General features: G+C 48.1%; 5 protein-coding genes across 5 annotated transcripts; 4 read left to right on the top strand and 1 right to left on the bottom strand.

Annotated features, from left to right (window-relative positions):
* Positions 1–339: 339 nt before the first annotated feature.
* EAT5 (Cytochrome c oxidase subunit 13, mitochondrial) lies at positions 340–915 on the bottom strand (the record flags this gene model as incomplete). The annotated part of the gene is made up of 3 exons (XM_064895429.1): positions 340–393; positions 443–627; positions 717–915. The coding sequence occupies 3 exons, from the start codon at positions 913–915 to the stop codon at positions 340–342; spliced, it is 438 nt and encodes a 145-aa protein (XP_064758116.1).
* Positions 916–1,268: 353 nt separating this feature from the next.
* Positions 1,269–3,071, top strand: APN2 (Class II abasic (AP) endonuclease; the record flags this gene model as incomplete). Its single annotated transcript, XM_064895428.1, has 1 exon — positions 1,269–3,071. The coding sequence occupies one exon, from the start codon at positions 1,269–1,271 to the stop codon at positions 3,069–3,071; it is 1,803 nt and encodes a 600-aa protein (XP_064758115.1).
* Positions 3,072–6,479: 3,408 nt separating this feature from the next.
* On the top strand, positions 6,480–7,585 carry LTR64_001046 (uncharacterized protein; the record flags this gene model as incomplete). Its single annotated transcript, XM_064895427.1, has 3 exons — positions 6,480–6,750; positions 6,795–7,309; positions 7,361–7,585. The coding sequence occupies 3 exons, from the start codon at positions 6,480–6,482 to the stop codon at positions 7,583–7,585; spliced, it is 1,011 nt and encodes a 336-aa protein (XP_064758114.1).
* Positions 7,586–8,904: 1,319 nt separating this feature from the next.
* On the top strand, positions 8,905–9,368 carry LTR64_001045 (uncharacterized protein; the record flags this gene model as incomplete). Its single annotated transcript, XM_064895426.1, has 2 exons — positions 8,905–9,084; positions 9,189–9,368. 2 exons carry the CDS (start codon positions 8,905–8,907, stop codon positions 9,366–9,368), a joined length of 360 nt encoding a protein of 119 aa, XP_064758113.1.
* A 504-nt stretch (positions 9,369–9,872) lies between these two features.
* Positions 9,873–12,525, top strand: LTR64_001044 (uncharacterized protein; the record flags this gene model as incomplete). The annotated part of the gene is made up of 3 exons (XM_064895425.1): positions 9,873–9,900; positions 9,952–12,431; positions 12,511–12,525. The coding sequence occupies 3 exons, from the start codon at positions 9,873–9,875 to the stop codon at positions 12,523–12,525; spliced, it is 2,523 nt and encodes an 840-aa protein (XP_064758112.1).
* Positions 12,526–12,948: the final 423 nt, after the last annotated feature.

The raw sequence follows: 12,948 nt of genomic DNA, 5'->3' as shown, positions 1-12,948 counted from the left end.
AGCAAATGCAGCGTTCAAGCAGGACATATGTGCTCACACAAGCTGCATGGTGGGCTCGGACATAATATGCAGGAAACTCAACCAAGTTGTAGTGACTGTGATGAACATGGCAGAGAAGAAGAGGTGCCGCAAACTGCAAAATGAAGTATATCAATGGTTAATCTGGTCGTGAATGTTGGCCAATTTACTTGTGGTCGTACCAAACCGAACGTGTTACTGCAACCTACTCACAGCCGCACCATATCGTCTTCTACTCCTGCGCTCTCCGTACAGACCATCGCGATAAGTAATGTTCGCCCGGATATAGGAATAGTCTCTTGCTCGCAAACCCAGCAGCATTTACGTCACCTTGTCCTTGTTGTGATAGTTGACCTTGTCATTCCAGAACAGTGTCTGCCACAGATTAGTAAACCAGTATAAAACCTTTCAATAATATCCATACCTTGTCTCCGTCGCCAAAGAAATAGTTCTTGGTCCTGATGTTCTGGTATGGGTATTCGACTCGTTCTTCGAGAGGAGGAAGGTGCTCCCAATGTTCCCAATGCTCGCTCCAGAGATTCCAAGCATTGAGCGAAGCAAGGATCAGGCAAGGAATGACGACGTATATCGACAGGCGGCGCCAGAGACCTATGGACACGACCTGTTAGCATCTTGTCTTCGTCTTCGCAACCCCTACGCAGTCCAACACCACATCTCCTGTTGATTCATCGACTAACCAGATGTAGCTGCAGCGTGAGCCTTGACGGCTGCTCGCTCCCGGTTGAAAGCATTATCGGCTGTTCCGACCAGTTTCTTTGAGCCTCCTGGCATCTCTTCAAGTGATAGTCGTCGCACGAAGCTTCGGAAGGCAGGTGTAGGTGGTTGTCGTCGTAGAGTCTGTTGCGCCATGCGCAGACCGAGTCTGTGGAATGACATGGTCGCGGTTTGGGGAGAGGAGAGGTTACAGGGTAACTGAGCTGTATATTGAGGTCGGGGTTTGGTGGACTGATGCTGTTGACTGCAGTAATCGAAGACAGCTCGGAAGCTAAACCGAACAAGCTAGCGTATGCTTGGGTGAGGTATACCACCAGATTGTGCTATCTTGAACGAACGTGACTGCGCGAGGTGCTGCACGCGAACTTGAAGTCGAAGGCAAGTGAGGTCACCGTTTGGCGTGACTACCAAGGATGCAGACAATGTGAAGCTGGACCGTTGCATTGCGCTCTTGTAGCGACCTCAGTGCTGCCAGAAGGCATGCGCTTGCAACCTAGCGCGCTTCAACAGCCACTATGGCGCTGCGAATAACGACATGGAATGTCAACGGTATACGCAATCCATTTGGTTACCAACCATGGCGAGACAAAAGATCGTTCGAGGCAATGTTCGACATCCTAGAAGCAGACATAATCTGCTTTCAGGAGACCAAAATACAACGCAAAGACCTCCGAGATGACATGGTACTTGTGCCTGGATTTGATTGCTATTGGAGCTTGCCACGGTACAAGAAAGGTTATTCTGGTGTGGTTATCTATACTCGAAATTCCAAGTGCGCACCAGTACGGGCAGAAGAAGGTATAGCTGGAGGCCTCTGTCCACCGAACAGTACCACACCATTTCGCGATCTACTAGAAGAGGAGCAGATTGGTGGATATCCAACCATGGAACAGTTGTCTGAGACTGAATTTGACGCAGCTACCCTCGACGCAGAAGGTCGTTGTGTCATCCTTGAATTTCCGGCTTTCGTCCTAATTGGAACCTATTGTCCAGCTGAGCGAGATGAAACCCGAACCCATTTCCGAACTGCCTTCCTCAAAGTGCTTGATGCAAGGATCAGGAACCTGGCTAAGATGGGGAAAAGAGTTGTGTGGGTAGGAGATCTGAATATTTCACGAGAAGAGATTGATACAGCGATGGCAGAAGAGTCGCAGCGAAAAAACGAGGTTGACCATGTAGGATGGATGTCGTCTCCTGCTAGACGTCTGTTTAATCAACTGCTGGTAGAAGGCAAGGTCTATGGAGAAAGAGACGAAGGACGAGAAGAACAGATCTTGTGGGACGTTTGTCGTGACTTTCATCCAGGAAGAAAGGGCATGTATACGTGCTGGGAGACAAAGGTCAATGCTCGACCTGGTAACTACGGTGCAAGAATCGATTATGTGGTCTGCAGCCACGACATGAAAGAATGGTGGAGTGATTCGAATATTCAGGAAGGATTGATGGGTTCAGATCATTGTCCAGTCTATGCAGTGTTCAAGGATAAAGTGACTATACAAGGCGAAGAGAAACACATATTAGATCTGGTAAATCCGCCTGGCATGTTCGAAAATGGTATCCGAAAGGTGCCATGGTCCACGAAAAATCTGCTGCCAATGTCGGGAAAGCTTATTGAAGAATTTGACGGAAGACGTAACATCAAGGACATGTTCACGAAGAGATGGTCGGCAACTCCACTTGTGAGCTCTACTCCTCCAGCCCCTTCGAAGGAGAGCCTATCGCCAGTCAGGGCACCGTTGCTTGCGAGTCCGATCCCGAACGCCACCAATGTTTCCGGTTCTCAAATTATTGCAGCTCAAACAAGCAAACAGAGTGTTTCAAAATCCAATGGTCTGAAGCGGAGTTTCTCCTCTACTAATCCTGGTCCTGCTGCGAAGAAGACGAAGCCTGAAGCAAGTATTTCGAAGGGACAGAAGAGCCTCAAAGGTTTTTTCACAACACAAGCCCCGAAGTTGGAGGCACCTCTACAATCTCCCGTTTCATCTCCCGAAAAAGAACAGACTGCAACAGCGTTGCTCCCAGTACCAACGCCGTCTCCAGCCAGAACAGAGCGATCAGTAGAGGATGAACTCGCTGCAAGCTTTGAAGCCAAGAAGAGCTGGGATAAACTGTTTGCAAGGCCTGTTGCGCCTAAATGTGAGCATGACGAGCCATGCAAAACCATGCTCACCAAAAAGCCGGGTGTGAACTGTGGTCGCTCGTTCTGGATGTGTAATCGACCCCTCGGTCCGAGCGGATCGAAAGAACGTGGTACACAATGGAGGTGTTGCACCTTCATCTGGGCCAGTGATTGGGACACAAGACAAGAGCCTCGATGATTTGCTTACGTTCAAGTATATGAAAACAACCACGAACACACACATCTATCACGTATTTGCTCGTCGATGTCGACACGACGATAACATAACACATCACATCACACCAATTCGAGCTTCATAAGGTAACGGATAGGCTTGCCATCAAAAGGCATACCAGTACGCACAGCCTCGAGGCGCGTATAGCCAGGTTACAAGCTACTGAGCCTAGTACAAATCCCAAGATCGCTCGCAACCATCGAAACCAGGTGGATCGGTGTCTACACTTTTACGCCATGCTGTTGCGAGTGCAGCAACGAAGACGAAAAGGTGCATTATGCTTGACTGAAGGCCTATCAAAGAGGGTAGACGATCTTGGAGGCCAAGCGCTTGCCCCCTCACGAAGGTGGACGATCAGGCACAGATTATGCTTATTTGCATCATTTACAGCTAGAACAAAGCTCTAGCTGCATGGTCGGTGATGATCAGAGTACAGACATGGCAGAGCCTATGTATGATCTGACTCCTTGCCTCGAACGAGACAAGCCTGTCCACCACCCACGGTGTGGTAGTGTGTAGTAATCAATTAGAATTGAAGATCTACACAATAATTCCCTCGCCTTTATACTGAGCCCCGTCTAGTGCCAGACTTCCTCCTTCCGATGTGTCTCCTCGACCTTCCACGATCTTCTACAACCGTACGATCACCTACCCCCCAAGACACCTCGCTCCTTGACAGTATATTCACTGTTCCATGCATTGCTATCCAAAGTTGTCGCATCTGCTCGCGGCTTGGCTTGTCACTTACTTCTGTGACCGTCCACCTTTGTCACCATGACCAACCACCTCGATTTTCTCAAAAAGGCAGTCTTGCCGCTTGGTAGTGGCCGAGTCCTGCAGAAGACATTATCGTTTCTGGTGAAGACAGAGAGCCTGACATTAAGAGAATGAAGATAGAGACGCAGGAGTTTAGTGTGCTGGCACGGAAGTGATCACGAATTTTGTGCCGCAAGTATAGAACAGTTTGACATGATTTCACCTCCGCACGCATGTTCATCGCATGCCTCGCGCTCTACTGCATGCGCGAGATGCATCCTCAGAACAACTTGTCTACCAGTAGGTCCCAACCTCAACGTGGCACCGCGTGCAATCCTCTCGACTTCATTAATGTAGACTCGTTTGCTATACTAGCTATGTACAACCGTCTTGCAATATACTTTTTTGGTCCGATATCTTCCTCCTCATAGCTCAATGTCTGTCCCATTTTTTCATCGTGCTCCAGGCACATACATCCCTTGTACCTGGTTATAACATGGTGGAAGATTGGGTCTAAAAAAAAAAGATTTAAAATGGTGTGTGGTTGGAATGGTAGAAGGTCCCGTCTTTCTGATATTGGTCGACGTGTGAGTGCACGGTGAGATGAGATCGGCGTGGGTCAGATTCAGGGATCCTTGCTTTGTTCCGTTCCGGCGATGCTGCAGGACGATATAATGTCGGAAGGTATAGACTGTTGTTGTGACTTCTGAAATGGAGCTGACTTTCCGCTGGCATGCGTGTTCTTGTCGTTTCGTTGCTTGGTTGCTGGGTATGCTTCCTTGTCTGTTTCGAAGGGTTGGGGTAAGAGGGAGAATGTGTCTCAAAGTGAAAAGTGGAGGTTGTATGAATCTGTAGAACGCAGGATGGTGGATTGATGGCTGGGTGAGATGCCCTTGGGTTCTCGAGCGTAGTACTTCCCGAGCAACCTCCTGCATGTATCATCTCTTCGAACCCGTTTCTGTACTGTATCGCTTAATCTTATCTCGTCGCCAATTTCTGCTACCGGCAGCATTATATGCCTGTCGGCAACAAGCATGGTAATTGATACTGCGGTGGCGGAATGGCTTTGGCCACGAGCGCAGTGCCATGATAGGAAAGGCGTTAGGGGCGTTTAAGGCTGCAGCAGGAGCATTAGTGAAAGGCATGTGCTGCTCTAATCTATCTGGCCAATGTCAGTCATAGCTCTTTTGAAGTGGATCACTGTAATTACATAGCATTTGAGAGAAGTGCTCCAGTGAACTGGGCTGTTTTGTCTGAATATCGAGCCGGTTTTCAACTTCCTGAGCACCGATTAGCATTCGTAGTACGATACAATGGACTTGTGCGTACCTCTCTAAACGGACTGGGCTGCAGGACAATCTAGTCAACAATGTCAGTGCCTGATACAGAACCCAATTTGACTGTACATACATTCTGAGAGTGATACCTTAGCCTGCTCGTCGGCCACTGCCCAGGATATGAGAACACTGCGCATCTTTGACCTTGCGTCGCCTGTTTCATAGTCAACCCAAGCTATGTCTGGAGATAAAAGTGCTTACCATATTGAATGGCAGGTTCTTCAGGTTCTTCTTTTTATTGCGGTCGATTGCCTATCAAGGTCAGCGAAGTCCACGACATCAACTCAAGCACTATGCCTGTACCGAAAGATGTATATCGTTTTCGTCTTTTGCAAGATCTGAGCATATTCGCATGCCAGTGCCGGGGAGAACTTGGAACGCTGAGGCAGGTTCTGTTTGCTTATGGCTGATCCTCAGTCCTGGGCTGTTCGGAAGCAGAAAATTTTCCCAGCCATATCCTTCATGCAGGTAGCTTGTTCGTGTCATGCAATTGTGAGATATTCTAGCAATATGTCGCACTTCGTTATTGACCAGTAAATTTCGGCACGTCTTCAGGAAGTTGTATTCAGAATCCAAATGAAAGCATATATTGACGAATCTTACTTTGACAGCAATTGATGGGTAGAGACCAGGATGCAGCACCAGGCGCTGAAGCTCATGTGCTACAAAGTCGAGTCTCTCAGACTGCTTGATGCGTTCGGACCTGCTAGGTGTGCTGAGAAACATGAAGGATCTTGCCCGAGAGAGCTCAAGGTACAGTCCGTGGAGATATTGTAAGGAACATCGCCGTCTGATGCATGCTGTAGCATCTAGTTATTTCAGTTAATGTTGGGTGTGATCAGACCACGACTGAATACTTACTATCCACTGTACCCCTACCATAGATATACATCTTGCTTCGCCACCAAATAGTTGATTAGATAAAGATCGAAAGCGTATCGATCTGTTCTTTGAGTTTATGGAGATTGAAGATCGACAGCATTGCTTCTGTCCAGAGGAGATGATTGTGCGCAGGATATTCAAGCCACAAAGCCGTCGGATCTTTGTTGTCACTAAACAAAGGACTTTCAATTATTCGCGAACGAACAATCTGAGATTGGTGGGTCTCAGTCTGAAACTTTCCCTGCCACGCTCGCTTTCGCCTCACGAAATCAGCTTCGGTCAGGAATTGACACCTAGTGATAGTCAGTAACTCAATGCCTCTCAACCTACCAGCAGCTGCCGTATCATGATCCCCAGCGACCAGCCCTCGTCTAGCAGGATACCTCGCTTTGTCAAGATGGCCGGCTTAGACGCTGCCGACAACAAGATCGTTCTCTTTGCGAGATTCGAGCGATCGTTATCGAATTTTCAACGCCAATTTCTGCTGCAAAATCCTGACCTGATCAGTCCAGATGTGGTCGGTGCTCTCTTTCGGACATCCCTCGATGGAACTCCTCACGAGCGAAAGAAAACGCTTGATTCTGTCAACCCATCTGTCACAAAGATTCACAGCCAGCATGCCACAAGAAAAGCACGCAAAGTGGTGAATTCGTGGATGGCCTTCCGCTGTAAGTACTCACTGTATGTCTGCGACATAGTTGGGTCCTGACAGCATCAGCGTATTACTCACGCCTGATCAAGGACTTGCCACAGAAAGCCCGCTCACCAATGCTGGCACTGCTGTGGAAGCACGACTTAAACCATGGAATCTGGGAGCTTTTGAGCGCTGCTTTCAGTCACATAAGGGACAACTACGCTAGCGACGAGGTTTCACTCGACGACTTTCTTTCTGTAGCGGCTCAAGTTGTCCCTATTGTGCCGCCATCTCAGTATCTCGAACGATATGGTTGGATCCGTAGAGGTGATGTTCTCGAACGCTCCGAAGTTGGAATAGCACAATCGCCCACGCCTACCAATGCATCGTGTAGCGGACTCATCCGCTATTGCCTCCGAAAGGGCCTTATCTCAATGCCCTCTGCAGAGGTACAAGAGAGTTGTCAAATACTTGGGAGTCCAAAAACTCGTTACTCAAGTATCTCATTCGCTGCGGCCACATCAGCCCTAGACGAGACACAGAAAGCAGGAGGATGTCAAGGGAGTGCAATACGCTTGCAACCATCGACGAACGTAAGTGAGAGTTGACGGGCTTGGCTCAGCCGGCGAACTGATGATGTGTAGGTCGGTACGGACTTTCCATACTGTGAATTAGCTCAGGGTGATGAAGTTGCAAATCTGCCCACACGTCAGTGCTTCGAGCCAAATTACTACGCACATATGATGGGATGGAGGATCGCGCAGGATAGTGGTGAGTCTGACCAGTTTCTCCTTAGCAGTCTAGGGGTCGGCGAAGGTGATATACTGGACCCGTTGTCGATTTGCAGCGGAGAACATCTGGGGATTTGAAATATAAGGGAGTAGCTGAGGTGGATCAAATGGATGGAGTCTGCAAAGATTTGTATCGTGGGCAATGAGAACTACCGCCACGTATTAAGAGAACGTTTTGTTGCAGTAAATCGAGATATCACTGCCGCCGTTTGTCCATAAAACCAGATGTCAGCATAATTACGTAGTGCCAGCTTTTCAATCTTCATCAACTAACAGCTTTTGCCTATGTGTCATGGTGTGTCTACAGAGGACGGAACTTTCGTGCAGACTGACATGACATGCTACTGCCTGCATGAACATCTCTGGAACTATGAGTCGAGTATTGAGCGCTGAGCGTTTAGGTGACTTCGTGACTACGAAATGATGACAGCACGTCAACGACTGATTAATCGCGGCATACTGTGCTCTAATTTTTCGTGGCTCACCGCGAAGGTTATTTCAGTCAGGCATTTCCGCACAGCAGTACAGGAACTAGACGACAGTGTTCTTCTAAGTTGGCTTTGCTAATCTTTGCTATATGGCAATGCTTGACCTACTGTTCCCAAATTTCCGAACGTCTTACTCCCATAATTACGAGGATTTTATTCTGGTAAACTGCGTCCAACTCGTTCTCGCCGATTGACGGTGTCCGAGCTCTGATAGACGATCGCAGCTCGACCTCAATTCGTGTACTCGTCCTACGTTTTCTATTGCTCAATGGTTGCAGCTCGATAGCGAAACCTGTGTGCTTTCCGAAAACCTGTGAGTCAGGAACGCAAGAACAGTATTATACTCATTGACGCACAGCAGCTATCGAGGTTTGACGAGCAAAGCTTGAATATCTCATGGCTGTAACCTGGTGCACAGGTAATCTACAGGTCTTGTTGATTATGTGTGATAAGGTCCTGGACGAGTCAAGGAGTGGACAAGTTCGTGATGGCCGCAACGACTATCTCCAGACTTTGCGATCCACAGCATCGACCACAAAGACTAAGTCTACAACAGAACTGCTGCCACAACGAGGGAACGTCTCAGTTTCATTCTCCCTCAGAAAAATGCAGCTCGTTGAAACGCCATCCGCGGCCATCACAAGCAGTCATTGTGTGATGTCCGTGCACATGATGAACACGGACCGGCTCATGTCATGTGCATATCAAGATAAACACAGACGAGTGAACTCGTCACCGCGCCGCACACAATGCATTGGGGTTCTTTGTGCTTTCGGTCTATCATGCAGACAAAGGCGAGGATTTCAGTCATATACCACCCTCGATCGAGACGAACAGAATTCAATCAACCAGCTGAGAAACCAACACTCAATCACAATTTTCGCTGATCAACATAATTCATAACGAAAGATGCTTTTGACCAAATTCAATGTCCTGCTCTGTGCAGCAGCCCTAGCACCTGCTGCCGTGGCCGAAGAAAACTGGGTCAGGAATTGTGGTCTGCCAGACCTTCGTAACTGCGCAGATATAATTCCAGAACTTGGCAAATGTTATTGGCTTGACGTCTGGAAGGGTGGGAATAGTTTCCTGGTAAGTTCGATTCATTAGTGTTGGATCCTGAAGGACACGCGCACGACGATATTGGGTTCAAGAGCCTCTATCGTGGTTCGAGTAACAGCTAACAACATTTGCAGATCGGCGAGAATTTCAATGGTAAATGTACATGGTACTCGGCAGGAAACTGCCAGGGGTATGCCACAAAAGCGTTCACCCCTGGTCAAGGTGCCAATGCTTTCGAAGCATTTGCAGCGATATTGCCGAAGTATAGCAAGAAGAACGTGAGAGCAGGTGGATACAAGTGCGTTTCAATTTGAGCTGGGACCAAACAGCGCAATGGTGATAATGGTGGAGATGTAACATCTGTCTTGTAGCATTCGTTAGCAAGAACATGAATGGGAAGAGTTATAAGTGAGCACATAATCGAAGTTAATACGTGAGGGTGAGAAGCGAAGTATTTGTAAATCTGTAATCATGTACCAAGCTTTGGCGTCCTGTAGCCAAGTCATAAGTTACATCGAAGTGCGTCATACAGACACTGAAACCACTGCATGTGGACAGTGGAAGCCGCGCGTGCACTTTCAGGATTTGTTGTCTAAGCACGAGTATATTTGCTGCTCTAGTCGTCGTGCTTGCATTTGCAAATTAACCACGCGCGTTCGAGGTTGTGAGCTGTGTCTTGGTACCTCAAAGTTGTTGCTTCACTGAAAGTTGGCCTGTGTTGTCACACCCCCACCCAGGGACGTGAATTTGGGATCTTGGTCGCGTTCAACATCAATTCTCTCAACGTACAGGTGGCACCATAGCACGCCTCAGGTGAGATGCAGAAACTACGTGAGAAGCTCCGAGGTGAGTGGCCCCTTGGCGAGTGCATATCTAAAGCCTTAACACCTTGACAAGATTCCAAACTCCATGATGCAAAGATCGAGGCACTTCACTTCAAGAACAAGGTTGGTAAATTGGGCAACGTGATCAATCCTAACCATCGTCACGATGAAGAGCATGAGAAAGAGACCGATCGCAAACGTACTTCGGTGTGTGACCAGCATCGATTCCACTCGTACTTCCCTGAGCGCGACGACAACAAAATCAAGTGGTATGTAGATGGTCGCGATTACTTCTGGGCTGTGTCCATAGCCATAGAGGAGGCCAAGGAGGTCATCTACATCGCTGATTGGTGGTTGTCGCCAGAGCTATTTCTTCGTCGACCTGCCTTCTTCAATCAAGAATGGCGTTTAGATCAGACCATTAAGCGAGCCGCCGAAAGAGGTGTTGAGGTCTATGTCTGTGTCTACAAAGAAGTTGCGCAAGCATTGACATGCAACTCCGCGCACACAAAGCATGCTTTGAGAGCACTGTGTCCCCCAGGCACTCCTGGACACGGCAAGATTCACGTTATGCGACATCCTGACCATAACTTGTTCGAGAATTTAGGCGATATGACCTTTTATTGGGCTCATCACGAGAAATTCATTGTGATTGACTACCACATGGCTTTCATTGGTGGTCTTGATATGTGCTATGGAAGATGGGATGTTCGTCATCACATGCTAGCAGATGTTCACCCCTCAGGCGTGCAGAATGAGGTCTGGCCTGGCCAAGACTACAACAACAACAGAATCATGGACTTTCAATCTGTCCAGGATTGGGCTGCCAACGAGCTCGAAAAGACTGACTTTGGCCGAATGCCTTGGCACGACGTGGCGATGGGACTCATTGGCGAGTGTGTTCTGGATATAGCCGAACACTTTGTCCTTCGTTGGAACTTCATCAAGCGTGACAAGTACAAGCGCGACGAAACAGTTGACTGGATATGTTTTACTCCGTTGTCTAGAGCTAACGGCCACAGCCCAGACGAGGACCTGACTGGCGTGCAAAGACCCAAACATCCAGTCGGTAGATATGTGGAACATCCTCTAAGTCCATTGGAGACCAAGAATCTTCAAGGTCAGGGCTCGGTCAAGGCACAGATTGTCCGAAGTAGTGCGGATTGGTCCAGTGGAATATTGACTGATCACAGTATACAGAACGCTTATGCGGAAATCATTGAAAAGGCAGAACACTTCGTGTACATTGAAAACCAGTTTTTCATAACGGCAACAGGTGATCAGCAGAAACCAGTCGAGAACACGATCGGCCGCGCAATCGTGAATGCGTGTATCAGAGCGGCAAAGGAGAATCGAAAGTTCAGAGTGATTATTATCATACCTGCGATCCCTGGATTTGCTGGTGATCTGCGTCAAGATGCTGCAGCAGGCACCCGAGCCATTATGAACTACCAGTACAAGTCCATCAATCGGGGAGAGCACAGTATTATGGGTCAAATTGCCAAAGCAGGTTATGATCCCAGTAAATATATCTTCTGCTTCAATCTCCGAGCCTATGATCGTATCAACAAGACTCCTGCGCTTGTAAAACAAGAGGAAGAATCAGGTGTCACCTATCAACAACTTCAACGTGCAGAAGCTGAAGAGATTATGGGCACTGGCATTCACGGTTACGAAGGGGAGAAGGAAGAGAAAGAGTCGAAAGGTTCAAAGACCGCTGGTCAAAAAATCAGCGATGATGAACGTCAGCGAATTATTGACCGAAAGCGAAGATTTGAAGAATCCAGGAATAACATGGACGTCGAAGACCCAATTCACTCGGCCGATTCTATCGCGGAAGATGCGATGGCACGCGGAGGTACGGTGACAGAGGAAGTTTGGGAGGGCGAGGATAAAGAAGGAGAGAAGCAACATTTTGTCCAGGAGGAGCTTTACATCCACGCCAAACTACTAATTGTGGATGACCGCATTGTTGTGTGCGGCAGTTCCAACTTGAATGATCGATCACAACTTGGATATCATGATTCCGAGCTGTCAATAGTGATGGAAGATCGTCGTGTGCTTGAATCGACAATGGATGGACAGCCGTACCAAGCTGGTTATCATGCCGCGAGCCTTCGTCGCCATCTTTGGCGCGAACACCTGGGTATCATCGAAGCTCAAGAGTTGGATGGAACGAACGACCCGAATGCTCAGCCGCCAACACATGCCATGAACGAGGAATATAGTGGTGAGGAATGGGATGCAGTAGCTGATCCATTGAACGACCATCTGTGGGATCTATGGTGCACCCAGGCGAGTACGAACACACAAGTATACAGATACCTGTTCAGAGCTGATCCTGACGATCACATCAAAACATGGAAGGACTACGACAGATTCTCGCCTCGTGATACAGTGAAACAAGGCCATCTGCACGATCCTTACATGCCTGTCGACACAGTGAAGAAGGAGATGGATAAAATCAGGGGACACCTTGTCTGGATGCCATTAGACTTCTTGTGCGAAGAAGAAATGGCAAAATGGGGTGTGCAAGTGAACAGCGTGACGGAGGTAAGTCGCTTTCTGTCTTCCTTCCTTGCCAGTCGTGTCTGTCCGGTTCGAGTTGTGCTGACGAGTTGTCTTCATCTAGGTAATCTACACGTAGTCAAATGGCAAGATTGGTTGATCAATTATGCCCGATACACAATGACATTAGTGTATATGCTAGCCCATACGAGTCCCAGTAATGAATATACCAGTGTCAAGAGATACGGGCTGTCCATTGATAAGGAGACTATGATTAGAAAGAACGATATTTACACTCATGTGGTTTCACAAAAACACAGTCGCTGGCTCGGGCAAGTTCAATTTGGTGGGTCTCTTGGCCTAGGAGCCGCTAACTTGTGGGGAATCCTCGGGCTGCCCCTCGCCTTCTCCAGGAACGAGTGGCAGCCTCAAGGAGTTTGGACTTTCGTCATGCGTGGGTGCTGCAGACTCGCAACAACTTGAACTTGCCCAACATTTTTACATGTGTCAATATTGCAGCCGACTTCTTCATTGATACTGTATATACAATTCTTAATATATG

The sequence above is a fragment of the Lithohypha guttulata genome, assembly GCF_036872675.1.
Source record: "Lithohypha guttulata strain CCFEE 5908 chromosome Unknown scaffold_1, whole genome shotgun sequence".
NCBI lineage: Eukaryota > Fungi > Ascomycota > Eurotiomycetes > Chaetothyriales > Trichomeriaceae > Lithohypha > Lithohypha guttulata.
Note: the sequence above shows the minus strand (reverse complement) of the source record. Positions and strands in the feature narration are given on the sequence as shown.